We start from the raw sequence: 19,663 nt of genomic DNA, 5'->3' as shown, positions 1-19,663 counted from the left end.
CGTACCTGTCCTGGGTGTGTTTGATGGGGACAGTGCAGAGGGAGCTTTACTCTGTATCAAATCCCATGCTGTACCTGTCCTGGGAGTGTTTGATGGGGACAGTGTAGATGGAGCTTTACTCTGTATATAACCCCGTGCTGTACCTGTCCTGGGAGTGTTTGATGGGGACAGTGTCGAGGGAGCTTTACTCTGTATCTAACCCCGTGCTGTACCTGTCCTGGGAGTGTTTGATGGGGACAGTGTAGAGGGAGCTTTACTCTGTATCTAACCCCGTTCTGTACCTGTCCTGGGAGTGTTTGATGGGGACAGTGTAGAGGGAGCTTTACTCTGTATCTAACCCGGTGCTGTACCTGTCCTGGGAGTGTTTGATGGGGACAGTGTAGACGGAGCTTTACTCTGTATCTAACCCCGTGCTGTACCTGTCCTGGGAGTGTTTGATGGGGACAGTGTAGAGGGAGCTTTACACTGTGTCTGACCCCGTGCTGTACCTGTCCTGGGAGTGTTTGATGGGGACAGTGTAGGGGGAGCTTTACTCTGTATCTAACCCCGTGCTGTACCTGTCCTGGGAGTGTTTGATTGGTACAGTGTAGAGGGAGCTTTACTCTGTATCTAACCCCGTGCTGTACCTGTCCTGGGAGTGTTTGATGGGGACAGTGTAGCGGGAGCTTTACTCTGTATCTAACCCCGTGCTGTACCTGTCCTGGGAGTGTTTGATGGGGACAGTGTCGAGGGAGCTTTACTCTGTATCTAACCCCGTGCTGTACCTGTCCTGGGAGTGTTTGATGGGGACAGTGTAGAGGGAGCTTTACTCTGTATCTAACTCCGTGCCGTACCTGTCCTGGGTGTGTTTGATGGGGACAGTGCAGAGGGAGCTTTACTCTGTATCAAATCCCGTGCTGTACCTGTCCTGGGAGTGTTTGATGGGGACAGTGCAGAGGGAGCTTTACTCTGTATCTAACCCCGTGCTGTACCTGTCCTGGGAGTGTTTGATGGGGACAGTGTAGAGGGAGCTTCACTCTGTATCTAACCCCGTGCTGTACCTGTCCAGGGTGTGTTTGATGGAGACAGTGTAGAGGGAGCTTTACTCTGTATCTAACCCCGTGCTGTACCTGTCCAGGGAGTGTTTGATGGGGACAGTGTAGAGGGAGCTTTACTCTGTATCTAACCCCGTGCTGTACCTGTCCTGGGAGTGTTTGATGGGGACAGTCTAGAGGGAGCTTTACTCTGTATCTAACCCTGTGTTGTACCTGTCCTGGGAGTATTTGATGGGGATAGTGTAGAGGGAACTTTACTCTGTATCTAACCTCGTGCTGTCCCTGTCCTGGGAGTGTTTGATGGGGACAGTGTAGAGGGAGCTTTACTCTGTATCTAACCCTGTGCTGTACCTGTCCTGGGAGTGTTTGATGGGGACAGTGCAGAGGGAGCTTTACTCTGTATCTAACCCCGTGCTGTACCTGTCCTGGGAGTGTTTGATGGGGATAGTGTAGAGGGAGCTTTACTCTGTATCTAACCCCGTGCTGTACCTGTCCTGGGAGTGTTTGATGGGGACAGTGTAGAGGGAGGTTTACTCTGTATCTAACCCCGTGCTATACCTGTCCTGGGAGTGTTTGATGGGGACAGTGTAGAGGGAGCTTTACTCTGTATCTCAACCCGTGCTGTACCTGTCCTGGGAGTGTTTGATGGGGACAGTGTAGAGGGAGCTTTACTCTGTATCTAACCCCTTGCTGTACCTGTCCTGGGAGTATCTCTCTTCCCCTCACTCTCTTTCTTTCCTTCCCTCTCTGTCTCATATCTAACACTGTCTCACGCTTTATCACTCGCTGACGTTCATTCTCGCAATCTCACTCCCTCTTGCTATCTCACTCACTCCATCTCGCTCTGTCCCTCTATCTATAAGAATAAAGGGATTAAGGGTTATGGTGTTCGGGCCGGAAAGTGGAGCTGAGTCCACAAAAGATCAGCCATGATCTCATTGAATGGTGGAGCAGGCTCGAGGGGCCAGATGGCCTACTCCTGCTCCTAGTTCTTATGTTCTTATCTCGTTATATGTCTCTCTGTCTCACTCTCTGTCTCCCTCACACTCTGTCTCTCTCTCTCAGTCTCTGTCTCTCTCTCTCACTCTCTGTCTCACTGTCTCTCTCTCTCACTCTCTGTCTCTCTCTCTCTCTTAGTCTCTGTCTCTCACTCTCTGTCTTTCTATCTCACTGTCTCTCTCTCTCACTCTCTGTCTCCCTCTCTCACCCTCTATCTCTCTCTCTCACTCTCTGACTCTCTCTCTCTGTATCACTCTCTGTCCCTCTCACCCTCTATCTCTCTCTCTCACTCTCTGACTCTCTCTCTCTCTGTCTCACCCTCTATCTCTCTCTCACTCTCTGTCTCTCTATCTCACTAAATGTCTCTCTGTCTCACTCTCTGTCTCACTCTCTGTCTCTCTCTCTGTCTCTCTCTCTGTGTCACTCTCTGTCTCTCTCTCTGTCTCTCTCTCACTCTCTGTCTCACTCTCTGTCTCATTCTCTGTCTCACTCTCTGTCTCTCTCTCTGTCTCTCTCTCGTTCTCACTCTCTGTCACGCTCTCTCACTCTCTGACTCTCTGTCTCACTCTCTGTCTCGCTCTCACTCTCTGTCTCACTCTCTCACTCTCTGTCGCTCTCTCACTCTCTGTCTCACTCTCTGTCTCACTCTCTGTCTCGTTCTCACTCTCTGTCTCGCTCTCTCACTCTCTGTCTCGCTCTCTCACTCTCTGTCTCACTCTCTCACTCTGTCGCTCTCTCACTCTCTGTCTCACTCTCTCACTCTCTGTCTCACTCTCTGTCTCGTTCTCACTCTCTGTCTCGCTCTCTCACTCTCTGTCTCGCTCTCTCACTCTCTGTCTCGCTCTCTCACTCTCTGTCTCGCTCTCTCACTCTGTCTCGTTCTCACTCACTGTCTCGCTCTCTCACTCTCTGTCTCACTCTCTGTCTCACTCTCTCACTCTGTCTCGCTCTCTCACTCTCTGTCACGCTATCTCACTCTCTGTCTTGCTCTTTCACTCTCTCTCTCACTCTCTGTCTCGCTCTCTGTCTCACTGTCTGTCTCACTCTCTGTCTCGCTCTCTCACTCTCTGTCTCTCACTCTCTGTCTCACTCTGTCTCACTCTGTCTCACTCTCTCACTCTCTGTCTCGCTCTCTGTCTCACTCTCTGTCTCGCTCTCTCACTCTCTGTCTCTCACTCTCTGTCTCACTCTCTCACTCTCTGTCTCGCTCTCTCACTCTCTGTCTCACTCTCTCACTCTCTGTCTCACTCTCTGTCTCACTCTCTGTCTCACTCTCTCACTCTCTGTCTCACTCACTGTCTCACTATCTCACTCGCTCTCTCACTCTCTCTCTCACTCTCTGTCTCACTCTCTGTCTCACTCTGTCTCGTTCTCACTCTCTGTCTCACTCTCTGTCTCATTCTCTGTCTCACTCTCTCACTCTCTATCTCACTCTCTCACTCTCTGTCTCACTCTCTGTCTCGCCCTCTCACTCTCTGTCTCACTCTCTGTCTCGCTCTCTCACTCTCTGTCTCGCTCTCTCACTCTGTCTCTGTCTCACTCTCTGTCTCACTCTCTCGCTCTCTCACTCTCTGTCTCACTCTCTGTCTCGCTCTCTCTCTCACTCTCTGTCTCACTCTCTCACTCTCTGTCTCGCTCTCTCACTCTCTCTCTCACTCTCTGTCTCACTCTCTGTCTCACTCTGTCTCGTTCTCACTCTCTGTCTCACTCTCTGTCTCATTCTCTGTCTCACTCTCTCACTCTCAGTCTCTCTCTGTCTCACTCTCTGTCTCGCTCTCTCTCTCACTCTCTGTCTCACTCTCTCACTCTCTGTCTCGCTCTCTCACTCTCTGTCTCACTCTCTCACTCTCTGTCTCACTCTCTGTCTCGCTCTCACTCTCTGTCTCACTCTCTGTCTCACTCTCTGTCTCACTCTCTGTCTCGCTCTCTCACTCTCTGTCTCACTCTCTGTCTCTCTCTCACTCTCTGTCTCACTCTCTGTCTCACTTTTTGTCGCTCTCTCACTCTCTGTCTCACTCTCTCACTCTCTGTCTCTCTCTGTCTCACTCTCTGTCTCTCTCTCACTCTCTGTCTCACTCTCTCACTCACTGTCTCGCTCTCTCTCTCTCTGTCCCTGTCTCACTCTCTGTCTCACTCTCTGTCTCACTCTCTGTCTCACTCTCTGTCTCTCTCTCAATCTCTGTCTCACTCTCTGTCTCGCTCTCTGTCTCACTCTCTGTCTCGCTCTCTCGCTCTCTGTCTCACTCTCTGTCTCACTCTCTGTCTCACTCTGTCTCTCTCTCACTCTCTGTCTCTCTCTCTCTGTCTCGCTCTCTCACTCGGTCTCTGTCTCACTCTCTGTCTCACTCTCTGTCTCACTCTCTGTCTCTGTCTCACTCTCTGTCTCACTCTCTGTCTCACTCTCTGTCTCTCTCTCACTCTCTGTCTCACTCTCTGTCTCACTCTCTGTCACACTCTCTGTCTCGCTCTCTCACTCTCTGTCTCACTCTCTGTCTCACTCTCTGTCTCACTCTCTGTCACACTCTCTGTCTCGCTCTCTCACTCTCTGTCTCGCTCTCTCTCTCACTCTCTGTCTCGCTCTCTCACTCTCTCTCTCGCTCTCTGTCTCGCTCTCTGTCTCGCTCTCTCACTCTCTGTCTCTCACTCTCTGTCTCACTCTCTCACTCTCTGTCTCACTCTCTGTCTCACTCTCTGTCTCTCTCTGTCTCACTCTCTGTCTCGCTCTCTCACTCTCTGTCTCTCACTCTCTGTCTCGCTCTCTCACTCTCTGTCTCTCTCTCTGTCTCACTCTCTGTCTCGCTCTCTCACTCTCTGTCTCACTCTCTGTCTCACTCTCTGTCTCTCACTCTCTGTCTCACTCTCTCACTCTCTGTCTCACTCTCTGTCTCACTCTCTCACTCTCTGTCTCACTCTCTCACTCTCTGTCTCACTCTCTGTCTCTCACTCTCTGTCGCTCTCTCACTCGCTCTCTCACTCTCTGTCTCACTCTCTCACTCTCTGTCTCACTCTCTCACTCTCTGTCTCACTCTCTGTCTCACTCTCTGTCTCTCACTCTCTGTCTCACTCTCTGTCGCTCTCTCACTCTCTGTCTCACTCTCTCACTCTCTGTCTCACTCTCTCACTCTCTGTCTCGCTCTCTGTCTCACTCTCTGTCTCACTCTCTCACTCTCTGTCTCACTCTCTGTCTCACTCTCTGTCTCTCACTCTCTGTCTCACTCTCTCACTCTCTGTCTCACTCTCTGTCTCACTCTCTGTCTCGCTCTCTCACTCTCTGTCTCACTCTCTGTCTCACTCTCTCACTCTCTGTCTCGCTCTCTCACTCTCTGTCTCACTCTCTGTCTCACTCTCTGTCTCGCTCTCTCACTCTCTGTCTCGCTCTCTCACTCTCTGTCTCGCTCTCTGTCTCACTCTCTCACTCTCTGTCTCACTCTCTCACTCTCTGTCTCACTCTCTGTCTCGCTCTCTCACTCTCTGTCTCGCTCTCTCACTCTCTGTCTCTCTCTCTGTCTCGCTCTCTCACTCTCTCACTCTCTGTCTCACTCTCTGTCTCGCTCTCTCACTCTCTGTCTCGCTCTCTCACTCTCTGTCTCGCTCTCTGTCTCACTCTCTGTCTCTCTCTCTCACTCTCTTCTCGCTCTCTCACTCTCTGTCTCACTCTCTGTCTCACTCTCTGTCTCACTCTCTCACTCTCTGTCTCGCTCTCTCACTCTCTGTCTCGCTCTCTGTCTCACTCTCTGTCTCACTCTCTCACTCTCTGTCTCACTCTCTGTCTCACTCTCTCACTCTCTGTCTCTCTCTCTCACTCTCTGTCTCGCTTTCTCACTCTCTGTCTCACTCTCTGTCTCACTCTCTGTCTCACTCTCTCACTCTCTGTCTCGCTCTCTCACTCTCTGTCTCACTCTCTGTCTCACTCTCTGTCTCGCTCTCTCACTCTCTGTCTCACTCTCTGTCTCGCTCTCTCACTCTCTGTCTCGCTCTCTCACTCTCTGTCTCGCTCTCTGTCTCACTCTCTGTCTCACTCTCTCACTCTCTGTCTCACTCTCTGTCTCACTCTCTCACTCTGTCGCTCTCTCACTCTCTGTCTCACTCTCTCACTCTCTGTCTCACTCTCTGTCTCGCTCTCTCACTCTCTGTCTCGCTCTCTCACTCTCTGTCTCGCTCTCTGTCTCACTCTCTGTCTCACTCTCTCACTCTCTGTCTCACTCTCTGTCTCACTCTCTCACTCTGTCGCTCTCTCACTCTCTGTCTCACTCTCTCACTCTCTGTCTCACTCTCTGTCTCGTTCTCACTCTCTGTCTCGCTCTCTCACTCTCTGTCTCGCTCTCTCACTCTCTGTCTCGCTCTCTCACTCTCTGTCTCGCTCTCTCACTCTGTCTCGTTCTCACTCACTGTCTCGCTCTCTCACTCTGTCTCGCTCTCTCACTCTCTGTCACGCTATCTCACTCTCTGTCTTGCTCTTTCACTCTCTCTCTCACTCTCTGTCTCGCTCTCTGTCTCACTCTCTGTCTCACTCTCTGTCTCGCTCTCTCACTCTCTGTCTCTCACTCTCTGTCTCGCTCTCTCACTCTCTGTCTCACTCTCTGTCTCGCTCTCTCACTCTCTGTCTCGCTCTCTCACTCTCTGTCTCGCTCACTCACTCTCTGTCTCGCTCTCTCACTCGCTGTCTCACTCTCTGTCTCACTCTCTCACTCTGTCGCTCTCTCACTCTCTGTCTCACTCTCTCACTCTCTGTCTCACTCTCTGTCTCGCTCTCTCACTCTCTGTCTCGCTCTCTCACTCTCTGTCTCGCTCTCTGTCTCACTCTCTGTCTCACTCTCTCACTCTCTGTCTCACTCTCTGTCTCACTCTCTCACTCTGTCGCTCTCTCACTCTCTGTCTCACTCTCTGTCTCACTCTCTGTCTCGTTCTCACTCTCTGTCTCGCTCTCTCACTCTCTGTCTCGCTCTCTCACTCTCTGTCTCGCTCTCTCACTCTCTGTCTCGCTCTCTCACTCTGTCTCGTTCTCACTCACTGTCTCGCTCTCTCACTCTCTGTCTCACTCTCTGTCTCACTCTCTCACTCTGTCTCGCTCTCTCACTCTCTGTCACGCTATCTCACTCTCTCTCTCACTCTCTGTCTCGCTCTCTGTCTCACTCTCTGTCTCACTCTCTGTCTCGCTCTCTGTCTCACTCTCTGTCTCACTCTCTCACTCTCTGTCTCGCTCTCTCACTCTCTGTCTCGCTCTCTGTCTCACTCTCTGTCTCACTCTCTCACTCTCTGTCTCACTCTCTGTCTCACTCTCTCACTCTCTGTCTCTCTCTCTCACTCTCTGTCTCGTTCTCACTCACTGTCTCGCTCTCTCACTCTCTGTCTCACTCTCTGTCTCACTCTCTCACTCTGTCTCGCTCTCTCACTCTCTGTCACGCTATCTCACTCTCTGTCACGCTATCTCACTCTCTCTCTCACTCTCTGTCTCGCTCTCTCTCTCACTCTCTTCTCGCTCTCTCACTCTCTGTCTCACTCTCTGTCTCACTCTCTGTCTCACTCTCTGTCTCACTCTCTCACTCTCTGTCTCGCTCTCTCACTCTCTGTCTCGCTCTCTGTCTCACTCTCTGTCTCACTCTCTCACTCTCTGTCTCACTCTCTGTCTCACTCTCTCACTCTCTGTCTCTCTCTCTCACTCTCTGTCTCGCTCTCTCAATCTCTGTCTCACTCTCTGTCTCACTCTCTCACTCTCTGTCTCGCTCTCTCACTCTCTGTCTCACTCTCTGTCTCACTCTCTGTCTCGCTCTCTCACTCTCTGTCTCACTCTCTGTCTCGCTCTCTCACTCTCTGTCTCGCTCTCTCACTCTCTCACTCTCTGTCTCGCTCTCTCACTCTCTGTCTCACTCTCTGTTTCACTCTCTGTCTCGCTCTCTCACTCTCTCACTCTCTGTCTCACTCTCTGTCTCACTCCCTCACTCTCTGTCTCGCTCTCTGTCTCACTCTCTGTCTCGCTCTCTGTCTCACTCTCTGTCTCACTCTCTCACTCTCTGTCTCACTCTCTGTCTCACTCTCTCACTCTGTCGCTCTCTCACTCTCTGTCTCACTCTCTCACTCTCTGTCTCACTCTCTGTCTCGCTCTCTCACTCTCTGTCTCGCTCTCTCACTCTCTGTCTCGCTCTCTGTCTCACTCTCTGTCTCACTCTCTCACTCTCTGTCTCACTCTCTGTCTCACTCTCTCACTCTCTGTCTCACTCTCTGTCTCACTCTCTGTCTCGCTCTCTCACTCTCTGTCTCACTCTCTCACTCTCTGTCTCACTCTCTGTCTCGTTCTCACTCTCTGTCTCGCTCTCTCACTCTCTGTCTCGCTCTCTCACTCTCTGTCTCGCTCTCTCACTCTCTGTCTCGCTCTCTCACTCTGTCTCGTTCTCACTCACTGTCTCGCTCTCTCACTCTGTCTCGCTCTCTCACTCTCTGTCACGCTATCTCACTCTCTGTCTTGCTCTCTCACTCTCTCTCTCACTCTCTGTCTCGCTCTCTGTCTCACTCTCTGTCTCACTCTCTGTCTCGCTCTCTCACTCTCTGTCTCTCACTCTCTGTCTCGCTCTCTCACTCTCTGTCTCACTCTCTGTCTCGCTCTCTCACTCTCTGTCTCGCTCTCTCACTCTCTGTCTCGCTCTCTGTCTCACTCTCTGTCTCACTCTCTCACTCTCTGTCTCACTCTCTGTCTCACTCTCTCACTCTGTCGCTCTCTCACTCTCTGTCTCACTCTCTCACTCTCTGTCTCACTCTCTGTCTCGCTCTCTCACTCTCTGTCTCGCTCTCTCACTCTCTGTCTCGCTCTCTGTCTCACTCTCTGTCTCACTCTCTCACTCTCTGTCTCACTCTCTGTCTCACTCTCTCACTCTGTCGCTCTCTCACTCTCTGTCTCACTCTCTCACTCTCTGTCTCACTCTCTGTCTCGTTCTCACTCTCTGTCTCGCTCTCTCACTCTCTGTCTCGCTCTCTCACTCTCTGTCTCGCTCTCTCACTCTCTGTCTCGCTCTCTCACTCTGTCTCGTTCTCACTCACTGTCTCGCTCTCTCACTCTCTGTCTCACTCTCTGTCTCACTCTCTCACTCTGTCTCGCTCTCTCACTCTCTGTCACGCTATCTCACTCTCTGTCACGCTATCTCACTCTCTCTCTCACTCTCTGTCTCGCTCTCTGTCTCACTCTCTGTCTCACTCTCTGTCTCGCTCTCTCACTCTCTGTCTCTCACTCTCTGTCTCACTCTGTCTCACTCTCTCACTCTCTGTCTCGCTCTCTGTCTCACTCTCTCACTCTCTGTCTCACTCACTGTCTCACTATCTCACTCGCTCTCTCACTCTCTCTCTCACTCTCTCTCTCACTCTCTCTCTCTCACTCTCTGTCTCACTCTCTGTCTCACTCTGTCTCGTTCTCACTCTCTGTCTCACTCTCTGTCTCATTCTCTGTCTCACTCTCTCACTCTCTATCTCACTCTCTCACTCTCTGTCTCACTCTCTGTCTCGCCCTCTCACTCTCTGTCTCACTCTGTCTCGCTCTCTCACTCTCTGTCTCGCTCTCTCACTCTGTCTCTGTCTCACTCTCTGTCTCACTCTCTGTCTCACTCTCTGTCTCACTCTCTCGCTCTCTCACTCTCTGACTCACTCTCTGTCTCGCTCTCTCTCTCACTCTCTGTCTCACTCTCTCACTCTCTGTCTCGCTCTCTCACTCTCTGTCTCACTCTCTCACTCTCTGTCTCACTCTCTGTCTCGCTCTCACTCTCTGTCTCACTCTCTGTCTCACTCTCTGTCTCACTCTCTGTCTCACTCTCTGTCTCACTCTCTGTCTCACTCTCTGTCTCACTCTCTGTCTCGCTCTCTCACTCTCTGTCTCACTCTCTGTCGCTCTCTCACTCTCTGTCTCACTCTCTGTCTCTCTCTCACTCTCTGTCTCACTCTCTCACTCACTGTCTCGCTCTCTCTCTCTCTGTCCCTGTCTCACTCTCTGTCTCACTCTCTGTCTCACTCTCTGTCTCTCTCTCAATCTCTGTCTCACTCTCTGTCTCGCTCTCTCACTCTGTCTCTGTCTCACTCTCTGTCTCACTCTCTGTCTCACTCTGTCTCTCTCTCACTCTCTGTCTCTCTCTCTGTCTCGCTCTCTCACTCGGTCTCTGTCTCACTCTCTGTCTCACTCTCTGTCTCACTCTCTGTCTCTCTCTCACTCTCTGTCTCACTCTCTGTCTCACTCTCTGTCTCGCTCTCTCACTCTGTCTCTGTCACACTCTCTGTCTCACCCTCTGTCTCACCCTCTGTCTCACTCTCTGTCTCACTCTCTGTCTCACCCTCTGTCTCACTCTCTCTCTCACTCTCTGTCTCGCTCTCTGTCTCGCTCTCTCACTCTCTGTCTCACTCTCTGTCTCACTCTCTGTCTCGCTCTCTCACTCTCTGTCTCACTCTCTGTCTCTCACTCTCTGTCTCACTCTCTGTCTCAATCTCTCACTCTCTGTCTCACTCTCTGTCTCACTCTCTGTCGCTCTCTCACTCTCTGTCTCACTCTCTCACTCTCTGTCTCACTCTCTCACTCTCTGTCTCACTCTCTGTCTCTCACTCTCTGTCGCTCTCTCACTCGCTCTCTCACTCTCTGTCTCACTCTCTCACTCTCTGTCTCACTCTCTCACTCTCTGTCTCACTCTCTGTCTCACTCTCTGTCTCACTCTCTGTCTCTCACTCTCTGTCTCACTCTCTGTCGCTCTCTCACTCTCTGTCTCACTCTCTCACTCTCTGTCTCACTCTCTGTCTCACTCTCTGTCTCTCACTCTCTGTCTCACTCTCTCACTCTCTGTCTCACTCTCTGTCTCACTCTCTGTCTCACTCTCTGTCTCACTCTCTGTCTCGCTCTCTCACTCTCTGTCTCACTCTCTGTCTCACTCTCTCACTCTCTGTCTCGCTCTCTCACTCTCTGTCTCACTCTCTGTCTCACTCTCTGTCTCGCTCTCTCACTCTCTGTCTCGCTCTCCCACTCTCTGTCTCGCTCTCTGTCTCACTCTCTGTCTCTCTCACTCTCTGTCTCGCTCTCTCACTCTCTGTCTCACTCTCTGTCTCACTCTCTCACTCTCTGTCTCGTTCTCTCACTCTCTGTCTCGCTCTCTGTCTCACTCTCTCACTCTCTGTCTCTCTCTCTCACTCTCTGTCTCGCTCTCTCACTCTCTGTCTCACTCTCTGTCTCACTCTCTCACTCTCTGTCTCTCTCTCTCACTCTCTGTCTCGCTCTCTCACTCTCTGTCTCACTCTCTGTCTCACTCTCTCACTCTCTGTCTCGCTCTCTCACTCTCTGTCTCACTCTCTGTCTCACTCTCTGTCTCACTCTCTGTCTCACTCTCTGTCTCACTCTCTCACTCTCTGTCTCACTCACTGTCTCACTATCTCACTCGCTCTCTCACTCTCTCTCTCACTCTCTCTCTCACTCTCTGTCTCACTCTCTGTCTCACTCTGTCTCGTTCTCACTCTCTGTCTCACTCTCTGTCTCACTCTCTGTCTCATTCTCTGTCTCACTCTCTCACTCTCTATCTCACTCTCTCACTCTCTGTCTCACTCTCTGTCTCGCCCTCTCACTCTCTGTCTCACTCTCTGTCTCGCTCTCTCACTCTCTGTCTCGCTCTCTCACTCTGTCTCTGTCTCACTCTCTGTCTCACTCTCTGTCTCACTCTCTGTCTCACTCTCTCGCTCTCTCACTCTCTGTCTCACTCTCTGTCTCGCTCTCTCTCTCACTCTCTGTCTCACTCTCTCACTCTCTGTCTCGCTCTCTCACTCTCTGTCTCACTCTCTCACTCTCTGTCTCACTCTCTGTCTCGCTCTCACTCTCTGTCTCACTCTCTGTCTCACTCTCTGTCTCACTCTCTGTCTCGCTCTCTCACTCTCTGTCTCACTCTCTGTCGCTCTCTCACTCTCTGTCTCACTCTCTGTCTCACTCTCTGTCTCACTCTCTGTCTCTCTCTCACTCTCTGTCTCACTCTCTCACTCACTGTCTCGCTCTCTCTCTCTCTGTCCCTGTCTCACTCTCTGTCTCACTCTCTGTCTCACTCTCTGTCTCACTCTCTGTCTCACTCTCTGTCTCTCTCTCAATCTCTGTCTCACTCTCTGTCTCGCTCTCTCACTCTGTCTCTGTCTCACTCTCTGTCTCACTCTCTGTCTCACTCTCTGTCTCACTCTGTCTCTCTCTCACTCTCTGTCTCTCTCTCTGTCTCGCTCTCTCACTCGGTCTCTGTCTCACTCTCTGTCTCACTCTCTGTCTCACTCTCTGTCTCTCTCTCACTCTCTGTCTCACTCTCTGTCTCACTCTCTGTCTCGCTCTCTCACTCTGTCTCTGTCTCACTCTCTGTCTCACTCTCTGTCTCACCCTCTGTCTCACTCTCTGTCTCACTCTCTGTCTCACCCTCTGTCTCACCCTCTGTCTCACTCTCTCTCTCACTCTCTGTCTCGCTCTCTGTCTCGCTCTCTCACTCTCTGTCTCGCTCTCTCACTCTCTGTCTCGCTCTCTCACTCTCTGTCTCACTCTCTGTCTCTCACTCTCTGTCTCAATCTCTCACTCTCTGTCTCACTCTCTGTCTCTCACTCTCTGTCTCACTCTCTGTCGCTCTCTCACTCTCTGTCTCACTCTCTCACTCTCTGTCTCACTCTCTGTCTCACTCTCTGTCTCTCACTCTCTGTCTCACTCTCTCACTCTCTGTCTCACTCTCTGTCTCACTCTCTGTCTCGCTCTCTCACTCTCTGTCTCACTCTCTGTCTCACTCTCTCACTCTCTGTCTCGCTCTCTCACTCTCTGTCTCACTCTCTGTCTCACTCTCTGTCTCGCTCTCTCACTCTCTGTCTCGCTCTCTCACTCTCTGTCTCGCTCTCTCACTCTCTGTCTCACTCTCTGTCTCACTCTCTGTCTCGCTCTCTCACTCTCTGTCTCGCTCTCTCACTCTCTGTCTCACTCTCTGTCTCACTCTCTCACTCTCTGTCTCGCTCTCTCACTCTCTGTCTCGCTCTCTGTCTCACTCTCTGTCTCACTCTCTCACTCTCTGTCTCACTCTCTGTCTCACTCTCTCACTCTCTGTCTCTCTCTCTCACTCTGTCTCGCTCTCTCACTCTCTGTCTCACTCTCTGTCTCACTCTCTCACTCTCTGTCTCGCTCTCTCACTCTCTGTCTCACTCTCTGTCTCACTCTCTGTCTCGCTCTCTCACTCTCTGTCTCGCTCTCTCACTCTCTGTCTCGCTCTCTGTCTCACTCTCTGTCTCACTCTCTCACTCTCTGTCTCACTCTCTGTCTCACTCTCTGTCTCTCACTCTCTGTCTCACTCTCTCACTCTCTGTCTCACTCTCTGTCTCACTCTCTGTCTCACTCTCTCACTCTCTGTCTCGCTCTCTCACTCTCTGTCTCGCTCTCTCACTCTCTGTCTCACTCTCTGTCTCACTCTCTGTCTCGCTCTCTCACTCTCTGTCTCACTCTCTGTCTCACTCTCTCACTCTCTGTCTCGCTCTCTCACTCTCTGTCTCACTCTCTGTCTCACTCTCTGTCTCACTCTCTCACTCTCTGTCTCGCTCTCTCACTCTCTGTCTCGCTCTCTGTCTCACTCTCTGTCTCGCTCTCTCACTCTCTGTCTCGCTCTCTCACTCTCTGTCTCGCTCTCTGTCTCACTCTCTGTCTCACTCTCTCACTCTCTGTCTCACTCTCTGTCTCACTCTCTCACTCTCTGTCTCTCTCTCTCACTCTCTGTCTCGCTCTCTCACTCTCTGTCTCACTCTCTCACTCTCTGTCTCGCTCTCTCACTCTCTGTCTCACTCTCTGTCTCACTCTCTGTCTCGCTCTCTCACTCTCTGTCTCGCTCTCTCACTCTCTGTCTCGCTCTCTGTCTCACTCTCTGTCTCACTCTCTCACTCTCTGTCTCACTCTCTGTCTCACTCTCTGTCTCTCACTCTCTGTCTCACTCTCTCACTCTCTGTCTCACTCTCTGTCTCACTCTCTGTCTCGCTCTCTCACTCTCTGTCTCACTCTCTGTCTCACTCTCTCACTCTCTGTCTCGCTCTCTCACTCTCTGTCTCACTCTCTGTCTCACTCTCTCACTCTCTGTCTCGCTCTCTCACTCTCTGTCTCGCTCTCTGTCTCACTCTCTGTCTCGCTCTCTCACTCTCTGTCTCGCTCTCTCACTCTCTGTCTCGCTCTCTGTCTCACTCTCTGTCTCTCTCTCTCACTCTCTGTCTCGCTCTCTCACTCTCTGTCTCACTCTCTGTCTCACTCTCTGTCTCGCTCTCTCACTCTCTGTCGCTCTCTCAGTCTCACTCTCTCACTCTCTGTCTCACTCTCACTCTCTGTCGCTCTCTCACTCTCTGTCTCACTCTCACTCTCTGTCGCTCTCTCTCACTCTCTGTCTCGCTCTCTCACTCTCTGTCTCGCTCTCTCACTCTCTGTCTCGCTCTCTCACTCTCTGTCGCTCTCTCTGTCTCACTCTCTCACTCTCTGTCTCACTCTCACTCTCTGTCGCTCTCTCACTCTCTGTCTCACTCTCTCACTCTCTGTCTCACTCTCTGTCTCGCTCTCTCACTCTCTGTCTCACTCTCACTCTCTGTCGCTCTCTCACTCTGTCTCACTCTCTGACTCACTCTCTCACTCTCTGTCTCGCTCTCTCACTCTCTGTCTCGCTCTCTCACTCTCTGTCTCGCTCTCTCACTCTCTGTCTCGCTCTCACACTCTTTGTCTCGCTCTCTCACTCTCTGTCTCTCTGTCTCACTCTCTGTCTCTCCTTCGCACACTCTTTGTCTCACTCTCTATCTCTCCATCTCACTCTCGTTCCTTGCCTCTCTCTCGTTCTATCTCTCTCTCTCTCGTTCTCCCACTCTCTCTCGTCCTGTCTCTCTCCTTCTCTGTACTTCTCGCGCAATGAGTCTGTGTCTGTCTAACTCTCTGTCCCGCTCTGTCACTCTCTGTTTCACTCTCTCATTCTCTGTCTCGTTCTCACTCTCTGTCTCGCTCTCAACTCTCTGTCCCGCTCTGTCACTCTCTGTCTCGCTCTCTCACTCTCTGTCGCTTTCTCACTCACTGTCTCACTCTCTGTCTCGCTCTCTCACTCTCTGTCGCTCTCTCACTCTCTGTCTCACTCTCTCACTCTGTCTCACTCTCTCACTCTCTGTCTCGCTCTCTCACTCACTGTCTCACTCTCTCACTCTCTGTCTCGCTCTCTCACTCTCTGTCTCGCTCTCTGTCTCACTCTCTCACTCTCTGTCTCGCTCTCCCACTCTCTGTCTCGCTCTCTCACTCTCTGTCTCGCTCTCTGTCTCACTCTCTCACTCTCTGTCTCACTCACTGTCTCACTATCTCACTCGCTCTCTCACTCTCTCTCTCACTCTCTGTCTCACTCTCTGTCTCACTCTCTGTCTCACTCTCTGTCTCGCTCTCTGTCTCGCTCTCTGTCTCACTCTCTGTCTCACTCTCTGTCTCGCTCTCTCACTCTCTGTCGCTTTCTCACTCTGTCTCACTCTCTCACTCTCTGTCTCACTCACTGTCTCACTATCTCGCTCTCTGTCTCTCTCACTCTGTCTCGCTCTCTCACTCACTGTCTCTCGCTCTCTCACTCTCTGTCTCGCTCTCTCACTCTCTGTCTCGCTCTCTCACTCTCTGTCTCGCTCTCTCACTCTCTGTCTCACTCTCTCACTCTCTGTCTCACTCTCTCACTCTCTGTCTCACTCTCTCACTCTCTGTCTCACTCTCTCACTCTCTGTCTCACTCTCTGTCTCGCTCTCTCACTCTCTGTCGCTTTCTCACTCTGTCTCACTCTCTCACTCTCTGTCTCACTCACTGTCTCACTATCTCACTCTCTGTCTCTCTCACTCTGTCTCGCTCTCTCACTCACTGTCTCTCGCTCTCTCACTCTCTGCCTCTCCCTCGCTCTCTGTCTCACTCTCGCTCTCACTCTCTGCCTCTCCCTCGCTCTCTGTCTGTCACTCTCGCTCTCACTCTCTGTCTCACTCTCTGCCTCTCCCTCGCTCTCTGTCTGTCACTCTCGCTCTCACTCTCTGTCTCACTCTCTGCCTCTCCCTCGCTCTCTGTCTGTCACTCTCGCTCTCACTCTCTGTCTCGCTCTCTCACTCACTGTCTCACTCTCTCACTCTCTGTCTCTCACTCACTGTTTCACTCTCTCTTTCTCTGTCTCACTATCTCACGCTCTCACTCTCTGTCTCGTTCTCACTCTCTGTCACTCTCTCACTCTCTGTCTCTCTCACTCTGTCTCGCTCTCTCACTCACTGTCTCACTCTCTCACTCTCTGTCTCGCTCTCTCACTCACTGTCTCACTCTCTCACTCTCTGTCTCTCACTCACTGTTTCACTCTCTCTTTCTCTGTCTCACTATCTCACGCTCTCACTCTCTGTCTCGTTCTCACTCTCTGTCTCACTCTCTCACTTTCTGTCTCGCTCTCTCACTCTCTGTCTCGCTCTCTCACTCTCTGTCTCACTAATTACTCTCTGTCTCGTTCTCACTCTCTCTCGTTCTCACTCTCTGTCTCGCTCTCTCACTCTCTGTCTCGCTCTCTCACTCTCTGTCTCGCTCTCTCACTCTCTGTCGCTCTCTCACTCTCTGTCTCGCTCTCTCACTCTCTGTCTCGCTCTCTCACTCTCTGTCTCACTCTCTGTCTCACTCTCTGTCTCACTCTCTCACTCTCTGTCTCGCTCTCTCACTCTCTGTCTCGCTCTCTCACTCTCTGTCTCGCTCTCTCACTCTCTGTCTCGCTCTCTGTCTCACTCTCTGTCTCTCTCTCTCACTCTCTGTCTCGCTCTCTCACTCTCTGTCTCACTCTCTGTCTCACTCTCTGTCTCGCTCTCTGTCTCACTCTCTGTCTCGCTCTCTCACTCTCTGTCGCTCTCTCTGTCTCACTCTCTCACTCTCTGTCTCACTCTCACTCTCTGTCGCTCTCTCACTCTCTGTCTCACTCTCACTCTCTGTCGCTCTCTCTCACTCTCTGTCTCGCTCTCTCACTCTCTGTCTCACTCTCTGTCTCACTCTCTGTCTCGCTCTCTCACTCTCTGTCTCGCTCTCTCACTCTCTGTCGCTCTCTCTGTCTCACTCTCTCACTCTCTGTCTCACTCTCACTCTCTGTCGCTCTCTCACTCTCTGTCTCACTCTCTCACTCTCTGTCTCACTCTCTGTCTCGCTCTCTCACTCTCTGTCTCACTCTCACTCTCTGTCGCTCTCTCACTCTGTCTCACTCTCTGACTCACTCTCTCACTCTCTGTCTCGCTCTCTCACTCTCTGTCTCGCTCTCTCACTCTCTGTCTCGCTCTCTCACTCTCTGTCTCGCTCTCACACTCTTTGTCTCGCTCTCTCACTCTCTGTCTCTCTGTCTCACTCTCTGTCTCTCCTTCTCACACTCTTTGTCTCACTCTCTATCTCTCCATCTCACTCTCGTTCCTTGCCTCTCTCTCGTTCTATCTCTCTCTCTCGTTCTCCCACTCTCTCTCGTCCTGTCTCTCTCCTTCTCTGTACTCCTCGCGCAATGAGTCTGTGTCTGTCTAACTCTCTGTCCCGCTCTGTCACTCTCTGTTTCACTCTCTCATTCTCTGTCTCGTTCTCACTCTCTGTCTCGCTCTCAACTCTCTGTCCCGCTCTGTCACTCTCTGTCTCGCTCTCTCACTCTCTGTCGCTTTCTCACTCACTGTCTCACTCTCTGTCTCACTCTCTGTCTCGCTCTCTCACTCTCTGTCGCTCTCTCACTCTCTGTCTCACTCTCTCACTCTGTCTCACTCTCTCACTCTCTGTCTCGCTCTCTCACTCACTGTCTCACTCTCTGTCTCGCTCTCTCACTCTGTCTCACTCTCTCACTCTCTGTCTCGCTCTCTCACTCTCTGTCTCGCTCTCTGTCTCACTCTCTCACTCTCTGTCTCACTCACTGTCTCACTCTCTCACTCTCTGTCTCACTCACTATCTCACTCGCTCTCTCACTCGCTCTCTCACTCTCTGTCTCACTCTCTGTCTCACTCTCTGTCTCACTCTCTGTTTCACTCTCTGTCTCGCTCTCTGTCTCACTCTCTGTCTCACTCTCTGTCTCGATCTCTCACTCTCTGTCGCTTTCTCACTCTGTCTCACTCTCTCACTCTCTGTCTCACTCTCTCACTCTCTGTCTCGCTCTCTGTCTCACTCTCTCACTCTCTGTCTCGCTCTCCCACTCTCTGTCTCGCTCTCTCACTCTCTGTCTCGCTCTCTGTCTCACTCTCTCACTCTCTGTCTCACTCACTGTCTCACTATCTCACTCGCTCTCTCACTCTCTCACTCTCTGTCTCACTCTCTGTCTCACTCTCTGTCTCACTCTCTGTCTCGCTCTCTCACTCTCTGTCGCTTTCTCACTCTGTCTCACTCTCTCACTCTCTGTCTCACTCACTGTCTCACTATCTCACTCTCTGTCTCTCTCACTCTGTCTCGCTCTCTCACTCACTGTCTCTCGCTCTCTCACTCTCTGCCTCTCCCTCGCTCTCTGTCTGTCACTCTCGCTCTCACTCTCTGTCTCACTCTCTGCCTCTCCCTCGCTCTCTGTCTGTCACTCTCGCTCTCACTCTCTGTCTCACTCTCTGCCTCTCCCTCGCTCTCTGTCTGTCACTCTCGCTCTCACTCTCTGTCTCGCTCTCTCACTCACTGTCTCACTCTCTCACTCTCTGTCTCTCACTCACTGTTTCACTCTCTCTTTCTCTGTCTCACTATCTCACGCTCTCACTCTCTGTCTCGTTCTCACTCTCTGTCACTCTCTCACTCTGTCTCTCTCACTCTGTCTCGCTCTCTCACTCACTGTCTCACTCTCTCACTCTCTGTCTCTCACTCACTGTTTCACTCTCTCTTTCTCTGTCTCACTATCTCACGCTCTCACTCTCTGTCTCGTTCTCACTCTCTGTCTCACTCTCTCACTTTCTGTCTCGCTCTCTCACTCTCTGTCTCGCTCTCTCACTCTCTGTCTCACTAATTACTCTGTCTCGTTCTCACTCTCTCTCGTTCTCACTCTCTGTCTCGCTCTCTCACTCTCTGTCTCGCTCTCTCACTCTCTGTCTCGCTCTCTCACTCTCTGTCTCACTCTCTCTCTCTCTCTCTCACTCTCTGTCTCACTCTCTGTCTCGTTCTCTGTCTCATTCTCTCACTCTGTCTCACTATCCCACGCTCTCACTCTCTGTCTCGTTCTCACTCTCTCTCGTTCTCACTCTCTGTCTCGCACTCTCACTCTCAGTCTCGTTCCTTGCCTCTCTCTCGTTCTATCTCTCTCTCGTTCTCCCACTCTCTCTCGTCCTGTCTCGCTCTCTTTCTCTCTCTCCTTCTCTGTGCCTCTCGCGCAATGAGTCTGTGTCTGTCTAACTCTCCGTCCCGTTCTCTCACTCTCTGTCTCACTCTCTCATTCTCTGTCTCGCTATCTCACTCTCTCTCCCTCGCGCAATGAGTCTGTCTCTGTCTCACTCTCTCCGATCCCCGACCATCTCCTTCGCAGGTTCTCTATCGCTCCTATGAGATACTGAGGCAATTGATTGAGAGGCACAGACTGAGTTCGCAGCCTGGCCTCGATACGGAACTGCAGGAGTACCTCAGGCTGAAGAACAAGGCCATGTTCGTGAAACTGGGGTAGGAGACATTACCACAGCAAAGCGGGGTCAAGGATTGT

The 19,663-nt window shown here is 51.9% G+C and overlaps 1 protein-coding gene across 1 annotated transcript in view; it reads left to right on the top strand.

Moving 5' to 3' along the window:
• Positions 1–19,663, top strand: part of LOC140422577 (uncharacterized) — a gene marked incomplete at its 5' end in the record, with an annotated part of 42,667 nt that overhangs the window by 1,986 nt on the left and 21,018 nt on the right. The window contains one exon of the mRNA XM_072507584.1: positions 19,493–19,623. Coding sequence (XP_072363685.1) covers positions 19,493–19,623 — 131 coding nt within the window. The remainder of the gene's footprint in view (positions 1–19,492; positions 19,624–19,663) is intronic.

The sequence above is a fragment of the Scyliorhinus torazame genome, chromosome 5 (assembly GCF_047496885.1).
Source record: "Scyliorhinus torazame isolate Kashiwa2021f chromosome 5, sScyTor2.1, whole genome shotgun sequence".
NCBI lineage: Eukaryota > Metazoa > Chordata > Chondrichthyes > Carcharhiniformes > Scyliorhinidae > Scyliorhinus > Scyliorhinus torazame.
The sequence above is the reverse complement of the archived record's forward strand: the minus strand, read 5'-3'. Positions and strand labels throughout refer to the sequence as shown.